General features: G+C 42.6%; 1 protein-coding gene across 3 annotated transcripts in view; it reads left to right on the top strand.

The window, feature by feature from the left end:
- COLGALT2 (collagen beta(1-O)galactosyltransferase 2) overlaps positions 1-12,246 on the top strand; it is a 105,263-nt gene that overhangs the window by 72,702 nt on the left and 20,315 nt on the right. For 2 of the 3 annotated variants that reach the window (XM_045877307.3, XM_045877309.3), the window contains exon 6: positions 1,782-1,901. The exons of the other annotated variant lie outside the window; for it this stretch is intronic. In XM_045877307.3, the coding sequence (XP_045733263.1) occupies positions 1,782-1,901 (120 nt within the window). The remainder of the gene's footprint in view (positions 1-1,781; positions 1,902-12,246) is intronic. 3 annotated transcript variants of the gene reach the window in all.

Below are 12,246 nucleotides of genomic sequence, written 5' to 3'. Positions count from 1 at the left end.
TTATTATTCCAAATACAATCCCAAACTAAGCCCTAGTTGTCTAAAACCTCTCTTAGAATGATCCAATTTTTCAGATGTTCTTTTTGCACGTTTGTGAAGATGTCTCTCCTGGAGCCTTCCGATGTACTTGCATCTGAGTGGTGCCACACCTATCGACCCCAACCCGGGATGCCCTTCTCTCCCTTCCTCCCTCCCACATGGGCGCCCCTGTCAATTATGTCCCAGGTCTCCCTTGTTTTCTGTGATCCGCTCCCTCCTCTTCTCCTTCCCCTTACTCTTCCCCCTTCTCTTTGTCCCGCATCATCCAGTCACTTTTTGAGAAAGTGCGATGGTAAGTAAATACTTAGGACCTTGCATGTGTGAAAACGCCTTTCTTGTCCCTCCATATTTGATGGACACCTTGGCTAAGTCTAGCCTCATCTCCCCTTTTTACTGAAGCTTTGGAAAGGGGAATGGTAAAATGATTTACCTAATTAGGCTCAAGAGGCAACCGAAACATGAAATCACTTGCCTTTCATTTCCTAATCACATCATGACTTTGCAAGAGGCTACATTTTGGTTCGAAGTTCCTCCAAAGGATCATGTAGGCAAACAGCAGAGTTAGTGAGTTCACTTGGTGAAGCAAGAGAAGGGACAGCACGTGCTGGACCAGCCCTGGTTTGAGCCAGATTCAGTAAAAAGGAGGATAAAGGCCCTTTTCTTTCCCCTGTTCTTCTCTGTTAATGCCGTGAGACAGCTTCACCTGATTTGGCAAGTGATATAGCTGACTGGAGGAAATTTCATCTGCACAACATAGAGAAGTCACTATGCAGGTAATTCTGTCTCTGGAAAGCATAGATGATTACAGCAATTAACCAGTCAGAAGCTTGGACCCATGGACCAGTGCTTGGCAGACTCATCCTTTTCATTAGGATTAATTCATTAATCCTATAAATTAATCCCATTAATTTCATTAATCTTTTCATTAGGCGGGACTGTCAATTGTTGGATCTCTATGAGCCCATCTGATTCCTATATTCCTAGCTGTCTGGTTAAACAGAGATGCTGTACAACTCTTGGGAGTTAGCCATCTGGGGCCTGGAAACCCAGTGTTGAATACAAGAGGGCTGGGGCATTTTTCTGGTATTGTCACACTGAAGGTTCTTACTAGGACTTGAAATGCAGACTCTTTTGTCCCTTTATGAATCTGTTAGACAAGTTTCACGTCTGTTGGTTGACTCCAAATCCATGCTTGCTAAGAGAAGAAATAAAACCATGGAGAGCCATGGAGAATTCTAAATTTCCTTTGTTTTTTGTTCTCCCTATGCCTAGATTTAGCTTTAATAATCTGTCAGCCTCGCAGGGTTTTCCTGTTTGCTTTCATATCAAATGTGGATTTTATTCCTCATTTTCTTGTTATTTCCTGTAGGCGGATTACAGTGTTCCATTCTGTTCTCTGGAATGGGAATTCCTTGCCTCCTTTTGATTCCTTCAAGCCTTTAGTGTTCATTTCAGACCACGAGTATGCTTTTTCTTTGGAAAGAAAAAAAATCAATTTCCTCTGAGCTGAAGAATGGCCCACGGTTTTTATTAGCCCCCAACGCTGTGTTAAATTTTCTTAATAAAGAGCATTTTTGAGGTCTACAGACAGCGTCTGAAACAACTACTGTTCAGTTTCAGTGCCAAACTCAGCTTCAGCCACAGTCCAAGCTTTTTTTTTTTTTTTTCCCCTTAGTTGTCTCTAGGGAACTAAGAACTGTGTTTTCTGATTGGTTGCTTTTGTTGCTCTCTTGGGTCCTCAGGCATCCAGATGTACCTCTGCAACCGAGAGCACTATGGCTACCTGCCCATCCCCCTGAAGCCCCATCAGACCCTGCAGGAGGACATTGAGAACCTCATCCATGTGCAGATAGAAGCGATGAGTGAGTGATCCTGGAGCCTTTTGTTCCCTTGCCACCGTGACCATACCAGCCACTCCTCCCCTCTCCCAGGACTGAGATCTCACAGCCACCAGTCTGCCTTGGCTGAAACATTCATTTGTTCATTCATTCTTAAACTTCTCCTATGCAACATACCAATATGACAAGGTCTGCCCTTAGGAAGCTTCCAATCCAGGTGCCGAAGCTGGGTACACAGTAAATACATCTCACACAAGGTCATAAGGGCTAGAATGGTGTTTTGTGGTGTGGACTTAAACTCTAAACTTTTACTGCTTTCTAATTATATGATTTGGAAAAGCAATCTAACCTTAGTTGTGAAATGGAGATAAAAACTTAGGGCTTGGGGGCAAATTCTCCATGATATATATCAGAAGTCCAATAACGATAATTATGATTTCAACTTAATAATAGCTTATCCTGTAACAGATACTAGGCTAAGCACTTTTTGTCCATAGTCTCATTAATCCTTACAACATTCAATGAAAGGGTTTTTATTATCCCCATATCACAGATGAAGAAGTAGAGTGTCAGCAACTTGCCCTAGATCACTTTGCTAAACAAATGACAGGTTGGGACTTGAACCCGTCTTGCAATCTGCAAAGCTCATGTCCTTAAACATGGCATCCTTATTGCCTCTGTGTCTAGCATGATGTCAGAATCGGTAAATGCTCAATAATCAGTCACCATACTAATTATGGTGTATAATGTGCAGTGGTGGCTAAAGGAGAAGGTAATGGATAAACCCTGCCTGGAAGGATGTTGGAAATGGCTTCCCAAAGGACGGAATATTTGCACTTCATTTTCACGCAGCATCTGAGAAATTCTGTTATTCGTCGCCGGAGTGTAGGATGTGTGTGGGGGGGCAATGGGGATGACTGGGGAGGCACAGCAGGAAGTGAGGCTGGAAAGTGGGCAGGATCCCAGCCAGAAGGACCTCTAATGTATATAAGAAGGTGTTTGGACTTTTCCTGAAAGGAGGGGAGCTCTTAAAGAGATTTTTAGCAGAGAAATGTCTGATTGAAATCTGGATTTAGAATGGTTTCTCTCATGGTAAGAGAAGTATGGCTGGAGTAGGGTGGGGCAGGGGATGGCTGGGCTCAGACCAGAGGTGAAGAGGACATTTGGACATTACATGATAAACTAGGCAAGAGATGGTGAGGATACGACCTAGGGCAGGACCAGGGGGAATGGAGAGGAAGGAAGAGATTAAGAGAACCTTGTGACATAGCCTTGAAGGGACTCAGCCAAGAGTCTGTGGCTGAGCAAAAGGAAGCAGAGAAAAACTTCTAAGTTCTGACTTGAGTGCTTTGGAATCACTGTAGGAGCTTTAAATGGTATAGAGCACGCAGAATAAAGGGGACGTTTGCAAAGAAAAATCATGAGTTCATTTTTAGACCCACTGAGTTGCCTGAGAATATCTATTTCTTGCTTCCCACCTTCAGACAGTAAATGCCTTGTTCATCATATTTGTCTCAAAGTATAGTCCTTTGCCTGTCACCTAGTAGGCACCCAGTAAATATTTGTTGAATAATTGAATGAATAAATGAGTGAATGAGTTTAGGTTGAAATGTCTAGTGAAGAGATGGAGAGATGAATCTATCAAGCCTAAAGACTTGAGTTGAGATTCCATCAACAAGATAATGTGATATCCCAGAATTTCAATAAAACAGGAGTGTGAGATGTGGAAGGAAGTTCAAGTAAGATAAAGACTGGAAGTCCAATGGATTTTTCAGCTAATGCCCATAACAAGGATGGTTTTGAGAAGGCTGAATCAGAATTCAAAGTGTTTGAGAAGTAACTAAGAAGCAAGGAAATAGAGAAAAAGGAGAGTTGTTTTTTTTTTTTTTAAAGAAACATAGTTGGGACCCGAAGGTAAGAAAGACAATAATAATTTAAAAGATTCATCTGAAGATTCCTTTAAATAGCAGGCTCTCCTACTGTATTTATATAAGCTTCTGTTTGCAAAATATCAGTCAGCTCAATATGCCCGGAGCATATCAGTGGTGCTGAGTAAAGTACGTCCATAGACTATACTTGGGATGAGGAGAGGAGCACTCCTACCATGACAAGCTTTGCATGCTGATGTGCATGATAGTTTGTAAGCCCTCCAGTCTTTCCTCATCTCAGTGTCCCTGGGTTTGAAAAAAGCAACAAGAGATACTATTGCTCTCTAAGTATATAGAGAATAATAGGGATAATGAACAAAAAATCCAGCCTTCCATGGGGGGGGAGGATGAGAATTGAATAAGGAGCTAGTTCATTGAGACAGTATTTCTTGAACCAGCCCTTAGGAATTTCTTTTGTGAATTTCTTTAATACATACTGTTTCTGCCTATTGTCTATGTTCTAGACAAGGGCAGTATCTTACTGCCTTTTATCCCAAGCACCTAGCACAGTGCATGATATATGGTTGCTACCAAACAAATAGTTGCTGAATGTATGACCAAACAAGTGAAAGAACGAGTAAGGGAACACATGAAAACTGTATTGCAAAGAGCACTGAACCTGAATCCAAAATAATGAATTTCAATGAATTTCAATGAATTTCAAGCTCTGTCACTTAGGAAGGGGGAATTCACCTCTTGGAGCTTTATAAAGTTCCTTTATCTGTGGAGTGAGGATAATAGCACTTTGCAGGGATAGGAGAGGCAAATAAAATAATGGACATCAACTCCATAAAATATTGAAGTGTTGTGGTTATTAGGACTCAGTTTGACCCTTGGTAATGTGCGTCCCCTTATCACCCCTGTTTCATCGCCATCAGACTTGACTCCAAGTATATGGCAGCTCAGAGAGGGATGGTGAGAGCCTTGCCTTCTCTTGTTTCCCCCCATAGAACTGAAAGCACAGAAGCTTCTCTGTACATAGAAACACACACATTGCCAATAAAGTTATTAATTATTATAAATTACAATCATGCACAACACCATGCTATGTAAGTAGAATTCATCTGAAAAGAACCTGTAATTTATAGCTGTCATTATTGATCTCCCAGTGCATACCAGCTCTAATCTTAGGCACTTTATATATGGCATTTTATTTAATTCTTGCATTTACCTTCTTTAGTTATAATTTTGTTAAAATTTCAGATTCTGAATTTTAAAAAGTAGAACATAATTGGAGTAAGAAAAATGATTAGAAAAATAAACCTTTGAGGGTAATAATGCAGAAATACAGACTGGAGGCCACTGTAGGATTAAGAAAAGGATTAATCATGAAATCATATCTGTCAAGTGTCCTCAGGAAAGATGAGCCAGATGTTAAAACATTTTGCACAGCATCTGGAATCTGGCTGCTAATAGACTATCCCAATTGCAGCATTAGAACAAGAATTATATTTATGTACAAACATTGAATGCCTTCCTACAATCTGTGAGTCACTCTATGAAGGATTCAAAACACTTTATAGCCAATTCTCTGTTTTGGGTGTACCTATTTAACTGGAGACACAGGACAACCATTAAAAGATCCCAATAGTGCAGTACAGTGCTTTGTAAGAGGAGCACATATAAGACCAGTTGGAATTTGGAATAGGGAGAAATTGCTGTGGGCAGGTGTGTTCTAGGAGAGTCCACCAAGCCCTGGTGGTTCTCAAGCTGGGCTTTGCTAGAAGTTTAAACAGAAGGAGTGATACAGTGAGGGCACTATAGGCAGAGGAAACAGACTGAGCAAAGATACCATCCAAAAAGCATTCTCACCCTGGAAGAGAGTTGGCTTTGAATAGTAGAAGTAAATAAACTTTGAGGGTTAGGGTGGCTTAATTGTTGTGGCCCTTGAATTGCCCAGCTAAGGCAGAATGCCCATCCTGAAAGCAATAAGGAAGCAAGGAAGATTTTAGAAGAGAGAGTCAGGCTGTAAGTACTGATTAAACACTTAGTATATTCCATGGATCGTTCAAGATGCTGGAGATACAACAGTGAGCAAAATCAGCAGAAGCTTCACCAAGGAATTTATGTTCCAACACAGAGAGATAGACAATCTACCAAGGGAGCAGCCACATGAATACTTGGGTGAAGAGTGTTCCAAGTAGGAAGAACTACAGGGGTGCCTGGGTGGCTCAGTCAGTTAAGTGTCTGACTCTTTTTTTTTTTTAAAGATTTTATTTATTTATTTGAGACAGAATGAGAGAGAGAGAGAGAGAGAGCACATGAGAGGGGGGAGGGTCAGAGGGAGAAGCAGGCTCCCCGCCGAGCAGGGAGCCCGATGCGGGACTCAATCCAGGGACTCCAGGATCATGACCTGAGCCGAAGGCAGTCGCTTAACCAACTGAGCCACCCAGGCGCCCAAGTGTCTGACTCTTGATCTCAGCTCAGGTCTTGATCTCAGGGTCATGAGTTCAAGCCCTGCACTGGGCTCCACGCTGGGCAGGGAGCCTACTTAAAACAAAACAAACAACAACAACAACAACAACAACAAACCCCAAAAAACTACAAAGATTGTTAGGAGAGATTGTGATGCTCCAAGAACAACAGGCCAATGTGGTCAGAGTACAGAGGAGTTGAGTAGAAGGCAATGAGGTCATGAAGGAAGATGTGTCCAGATCAAGCAGAGCCTTGCAGCCACAGCAAAAAATTCAGATTTTATTTTAAGAGTAATGGGATAACATGTGGGGTGGGGCGGGGGGAGTGGCATGATGTGATGTATGCATTTAGAAAGATTACTCAGTCTGTGGTGTGGACATCTGAGTATAGGAGGAGCAGTTCCTCTCTCTTGGTGAGAGAAGATGGTGGTTGGGATGCAAGATGTAGCAGGGAGGTGATGAGAAGCAGATGGAGTTAGGATATATTTTGTTGGTAGAGCCAACAGGACTTACAGAGACCTGGATGCAGCCAACAAAGGAAAGGAAGGAATCCAGATGACACCAGGATTTGGGCCTGGAATACCCTTTAATGAAATAGGAAAATATTTGGGGAGGGAAGTTTTGGTCATGTAAGCTTACGATATTTTTAAAACATCTCAGTGAAGAAGTTAAGAGATATTTGGATATGAGTCTGGAGTTCAGGGTCGATACTCCAGCTGGAGACAGACATTTGAAAGTCATCAGCATTAAAAGGACATTTGAAGTCATGGAACAGTGCGAACCTGTTTAGTAAAAGATCATAGAAAGAGAAGAGGGGAGGGAACAAGAGAGATCCCTGGGGGAGACAAACAGCCAAGAAGCTAAAAGGAAAAATTGAGAAGTGTCTCAGGAAGGAGCCAGCTGTGGCTGAGAAGTCCAGTAACATGAGGATAGGGAATTTAACATTGGTTCTGTCAAGATAAAGATCTGTGATGACCTTGATAAGAGCTACTACGGTGCAATAATGGGGACACAAGCCCACTGGAGTAGGCCAAAGGACAATGAGGAGTTGAGAAAGTGGAAGCTTGTTGAGATGGCGATAGAGAAATAAGATGGTGGCCGAAAGGGAATGAGAGATCAAAGGAGAAGTTGTTCTGTGTTGTTTTTTAGCATATTCATATACCAACAAGATTTTAGCATATTCATATACTAACAAGAAGGATTCAGTGTATAAGGAGAACCAGATGATGTAGAAGAGAAGAAGGCAGTTGTGAGGCTGAAGTCCTTGAGAAAACAAGAGGCGTTGTAATCTAAGACAGTATTGGAGAAGTTGTCCAAGGTGGGAACAGAGAGGCTTCTTCCACCCTAGCAGATGGGAAGAAAGAATGTGTAGGTACAGATGCAGCTGGGTTTGTGGACTTGAGGTGGAAGGAAAAGGCAGGTCTACTTTGACTATTTTTTTTATGAGGTATGTAGTCCATCAGCTTGAGAGAGATGCTGGAGGTGTCAGGAAAAGAGGACAAGGCATAAAACAGATAGCTCGGAGAGTGGGAAAGTAAATTTACTATGGAAGCATAGCTGCATCATTTGGCAGTGTCGAGTGCCAATGTGACATCTGTGGTTGTAATTTTAAAGTGATTCAGTCAACACAATTGTGTGAATTTCTCTTGCAGTATTCTTGGGGCTGAGTAAGTGGATAATCAAGTTTAAGCAGGATTGGGATTTTACCAAGCAAGATCAGTGGAAGCAGATCAAGAGTCTTTACAAGGGGTGGTTAGAGTGCTAGCCCAAGAAATCTAGGTTGGATACCGATGGACATGAGTACATGAAAGAGGTGATGGAGGCAGACATGGTAGTGGGTCACTGAAAGAATGATTGTTAGTACAGGACCTAGCAGCCCCGTTGTCAGGTGGATCACCATGCGGATGCTAAAGTTTGAAGAATGATGGCAGGAACAACGAGATTGTGAGCCAAAGGCTGTCATCATCAGTGGCTGAGGGGGGCATGGCTAGGGGGCAGAGGGTGCTAACATACACTTCAAAGAAGCTGGGGGTTTTGAGGGATGAAAGGGAAACAGTTTGGGAATGAATTGGAGGAGATAAGAAAAATCAGCTTCTACTCTGACGGGTGAAGGAGAAGCAGTGTCCTCCAAGGAAAGCCTAATTTTAGTTAAAATAAAAAGGTAAAGAGACATTCAGAGAAAGTAAGAGACTAAAAATGTCAAAGAGTTGATGAATTACAGACTGGAGTTTCAGAGAGCAGAGTGAGGAGCTGAGGTGGGGTGGGAGACGGGGTGTAGCACCAGCTAAGGTGCACAGGAAGCACTCTGCCCATCATTCTACATGTATCTACTCACTTCATATGTTAGGAGCTGTACAGAAAATTTGGGAATGTGCTTCCTGTACAGAAAATTGGGGGATGAATGACAGGAGGCTAGATCTTGTCAAGGTGAAAGAAGTCAATGGGTTATATAAAAGGCATGAGGGGATTGGTCTTGCAAATCAGAGCATGAGGTGATGGGAGATCTCACGTGCCCTTCTCGGTAACAACATTCTGGAACCATAGAATGTCATGTAAAGATTATTAAGATTATTGGACATGAAGTCGGAAGGTCTAATAATATTACCAATCACTCACTATTGGATCTTGGCACCAATTATTCCCTATTTGACCTTGGGCAAGTCTACATCTGGGTGAGTCTCAATTTCTTCATCTATAAAAACAACCAAAAGATAAATGAAGACAAATGATGTCATGAATATGAAAGCACTTAACAAATTGCAAAGTGTTGAGTGTGACTGTTGTGGTCAAGACCAGTGCTGTGCTTGAAGAAGAAGATTATTTTGACAATAGTGTGCATAACGAGTTAGAATGCAGCAAGACCAAGTGCATGAGAGTTTGGAAAATATTAAAACAGCCCAAGCATGGGTGCACCTGGGTGGCTCTGTTGGTTAAGCATCCGACTCTTTTTTTTTTTTTTTGAAGATGTTATTTATTTATTTGACAGAGAGAGACATAGCAAAAGAGGGAACACAAACAGGGGGAGTAGGAGAGGGAGAAGCAGGCTTCCCCGCAGAGCAGGGAGCCCAATGTGGGGCTCGATCCCAGGACCCTGGGATCACGACCTGAGCTGAAGGCAGACGCTTAACGACTGAGCCACCCAGGCGCCCCCAAGCATCCGACTCTTGATTTTGGCTCAGGTCATGATCTCAGGGTCGTGAGATTGAGCCCAGCATTGGGCTCCGTGCTGAATGTGGAGCCTGCTTAAGATTCTCGCCCGAGAGTATCCTCTGCCCCTCCCCACCAGCCCATGCCCTCTCTCTCTCTTAAATAAATTAATTAATTAATAAAATTTAAAAAAACCCAGCCCAGTCATGGTGAGTGAGGATCCGAGCTAGGGTGGTGGCTACAGCAATCCAAGAAGTTCAGGACAACCTCAGGATTATGATTAAATGATTATGATTTAGTTAGAATTTGGTACAAGCATGATCTCTCAAATATTTTGGGGGGCATGACTGAGCTGGCGCATTGGTACACTGCTGGATAATGTGTGCTCCAGTGTAGACTACAGAAAAAGCAACAAGTGGTGGTCACCCAGGAGCAACGACTTAGCTAACTGAGCTTCTGTGAATTCAGCCCAGTTGCCAAGACCAACTTGATGCCAATGGCTACCAAGGACCACCTTTGGGGGCAGGCCGAGTGGGGGTAAAAGGTTCAGGAGTCAGACTTAGGTTCAAGTACCGGCTCTATCAGCTCTGTGACCTTGGGCAAGTTGTTGAAGCCTTTGTTTCTTTATCTGTAAAAATAGGGACTCTCATACTTATCCCATGGTACATGTCATGAAAATTAAATAACTGTGATTATATATGTCAAGAGTGTAGCCCAGAGTTCAGTGGATAATAAGATCTCTATCATAGTAGTTGTGATTATTATTCCTAGGTCTTGAAACTATCCAGTAGCCAGTAAAACATATTGTCTCAATTGGTGTGGCACAGTGAGGGGCTATGTCTAGGGAGGGATTCAATGAGGGACTGATAAATTATGAACGATGGAGTCAGAAATGACCTCAACCAAAGCTGGGATATACCTGACCTTCAACTCTGATGAAGCAAAGACACATCCCTTCTCCTTGCACAGTAAATTTCTTAGGTCTAACTTGTATCATTCCCTGTCTTTCCCAGTGACTTTGCTCTGTCTTCAGGGACAAAACCCAGACATATTTCTCATATTTTTGCTCAATGGTGGCTTTCAGAAGCCAGCCATTTGTGGCTTGTGGGGGACACTTGTCCTGTGATTGCAATGACTGCCCCTGTTTGATGGAAGCAAAATGGCTAAAAGCAGTCTCTTTGGCTGAAATGTTAAAGCCACGCAGGCCATGTGAGTGCCAAACAGAGACCAACAGCGTGAAAAGAGGAACTCAAAATATAACCCCCTCCCAACTCCAAGACCCAAGGAGGCAGAGCCAGACAGCTCCTCAAACAACATTATGAGCAAAAAGGAGTTTGTATGCTAAGTTTCTTTCTCTCAAAAGCCTAACTCTGTACATGGTGGCTCTTCCATCAATATTTGTTGATTTAAAAAAAAAAATTAATGAGGAGTGGGGTGGAGCAGAAAGGAACAAAATATCCTGGGCTTCTAATGGAAACAGAAACACATGCACTGTGTATTCACAGAAATGTGACCATAGGGGTTAGGCTTGAATGAATGAGACCAACTCTTGTGTTTGGCTTAGGAAACCTGTCTCACGACCTTCTAGAACTTCACATCATTCAATCATAAGTGAAACTGGATGTCATGGTTTCTCTTTAATATCCCAGGGAAGAGTAAGTTAAACAAATAATACTCTTTGGGCAGTATCTCAGTCAGAAGGATGAAGAGGTTATGCTGGGATATCAAATAGTGACAAAATCTCGCTGGCTTCCTACAGCAATGGCATTGTTTCTTGCAATTCAAAGTCCGCAGTGGTCCTGGCCTCCTTCTGGGCAGCTGTCCTCCCGATACTGGCACATCATTCTAGGCTGCTTCAGACATGCGGCTTCTCCATTATCAACATCCACTGTGACCGTTGTGGTGGGCAAGGGTGGGAATGGAAGGAGGGCTTGGAGAGCTGAGAAGTAGCAGTTCACAAGGCCATGACCAACTTCAAGGCTGAGGAAGTGATTCCTCTCATCTGCCTGGACTGGAGGAGATGGGTAATGCTGAATAGTGGTGATGGCCACCACCGACAGATCCTCAAACCACCCAAGTTACCAGCTCTCACTGTGTTTTCTTTGTATGACCCCTTTAAGGAAAACCAAATGAGTACTTTGGATTTACAATTCCAAAAATCTTCAAGACCTTTCCAGATTCTCCACTCAGCATTGCTTCCGACCTTTCAAATGTATAGTTTGTAAAGAAAACTTTTTTTCGAGTATGAAATAAATGAATCTTTTATTACTTAAGATGCAGTGTGCCTCCCATCTGGAAATTTACCTGTTAGCCCTGTACCAAGTTTTGGGATGTGGGCTGGCCCTCAAAAGCAAGTTCCTGTTAAAATAAAGGACGTTTTGCATACCTGTAGCTAAACCTGCCTGAATGGGATAAAAATAGTCCCAGACTAGTCCCCTTTAAAATATACAGAGAAAGCATTATTTAGGAGAAGTCTGGCCTACTTTTGAGGTCTTTCATTATGAGCCACAGTAAGTAATAGCTTAAAAGTTACTGAGTTTTTACTATGTCAATTTACTGGTGGTGAGTGCTTTGCATGCAGGTCTCATTTAAATTTCACAACACCCCAAGAGATACACTTTTATTATCCTGATTTTTCACATGAAGAGACAGGCTTGGAGGGTCACTTAACTCTTCCAGACCTTCCCAGACCAAGGTTTGGACCCAGATCATCTGACTTCAGAGCCTTCACTCTTAACCGTCATCCTAGACTGACTCTCATCTCCTCTGAAAATAAGTCTTAAGGGAAATGGAGTGAATATTGCAGTCTGCGTATGAACAAGCATTCTGGAAGCCCTGGCCATCAGGGTTCTTGTGTATCCACTCAGTCTTGGAGAACTG

The sequence above is a fragment of the Mirounga angustirostris genome, unplaced genomic scaffold (assembly GCF_029215605.1).
Source record: "Mirounga angustirostris isolate CCGP_5_RB_7025 unplaced genomic scaffold, mMirAng1.0.hap1 SCAF_6, whole genome shotgun sequence".
Classification (NCBI taxonomy): Eukaryota; Metazoa; Chordata; class Mammalia; order Carnivora; family Phocidae; genus Mirounga; species Mirounga angustirostris.
The sequence above is the reverse complement of the archived record's forward strand: the minus strand, read 5'-3'. Positions and strand labels throughout refer to the sequence as shown.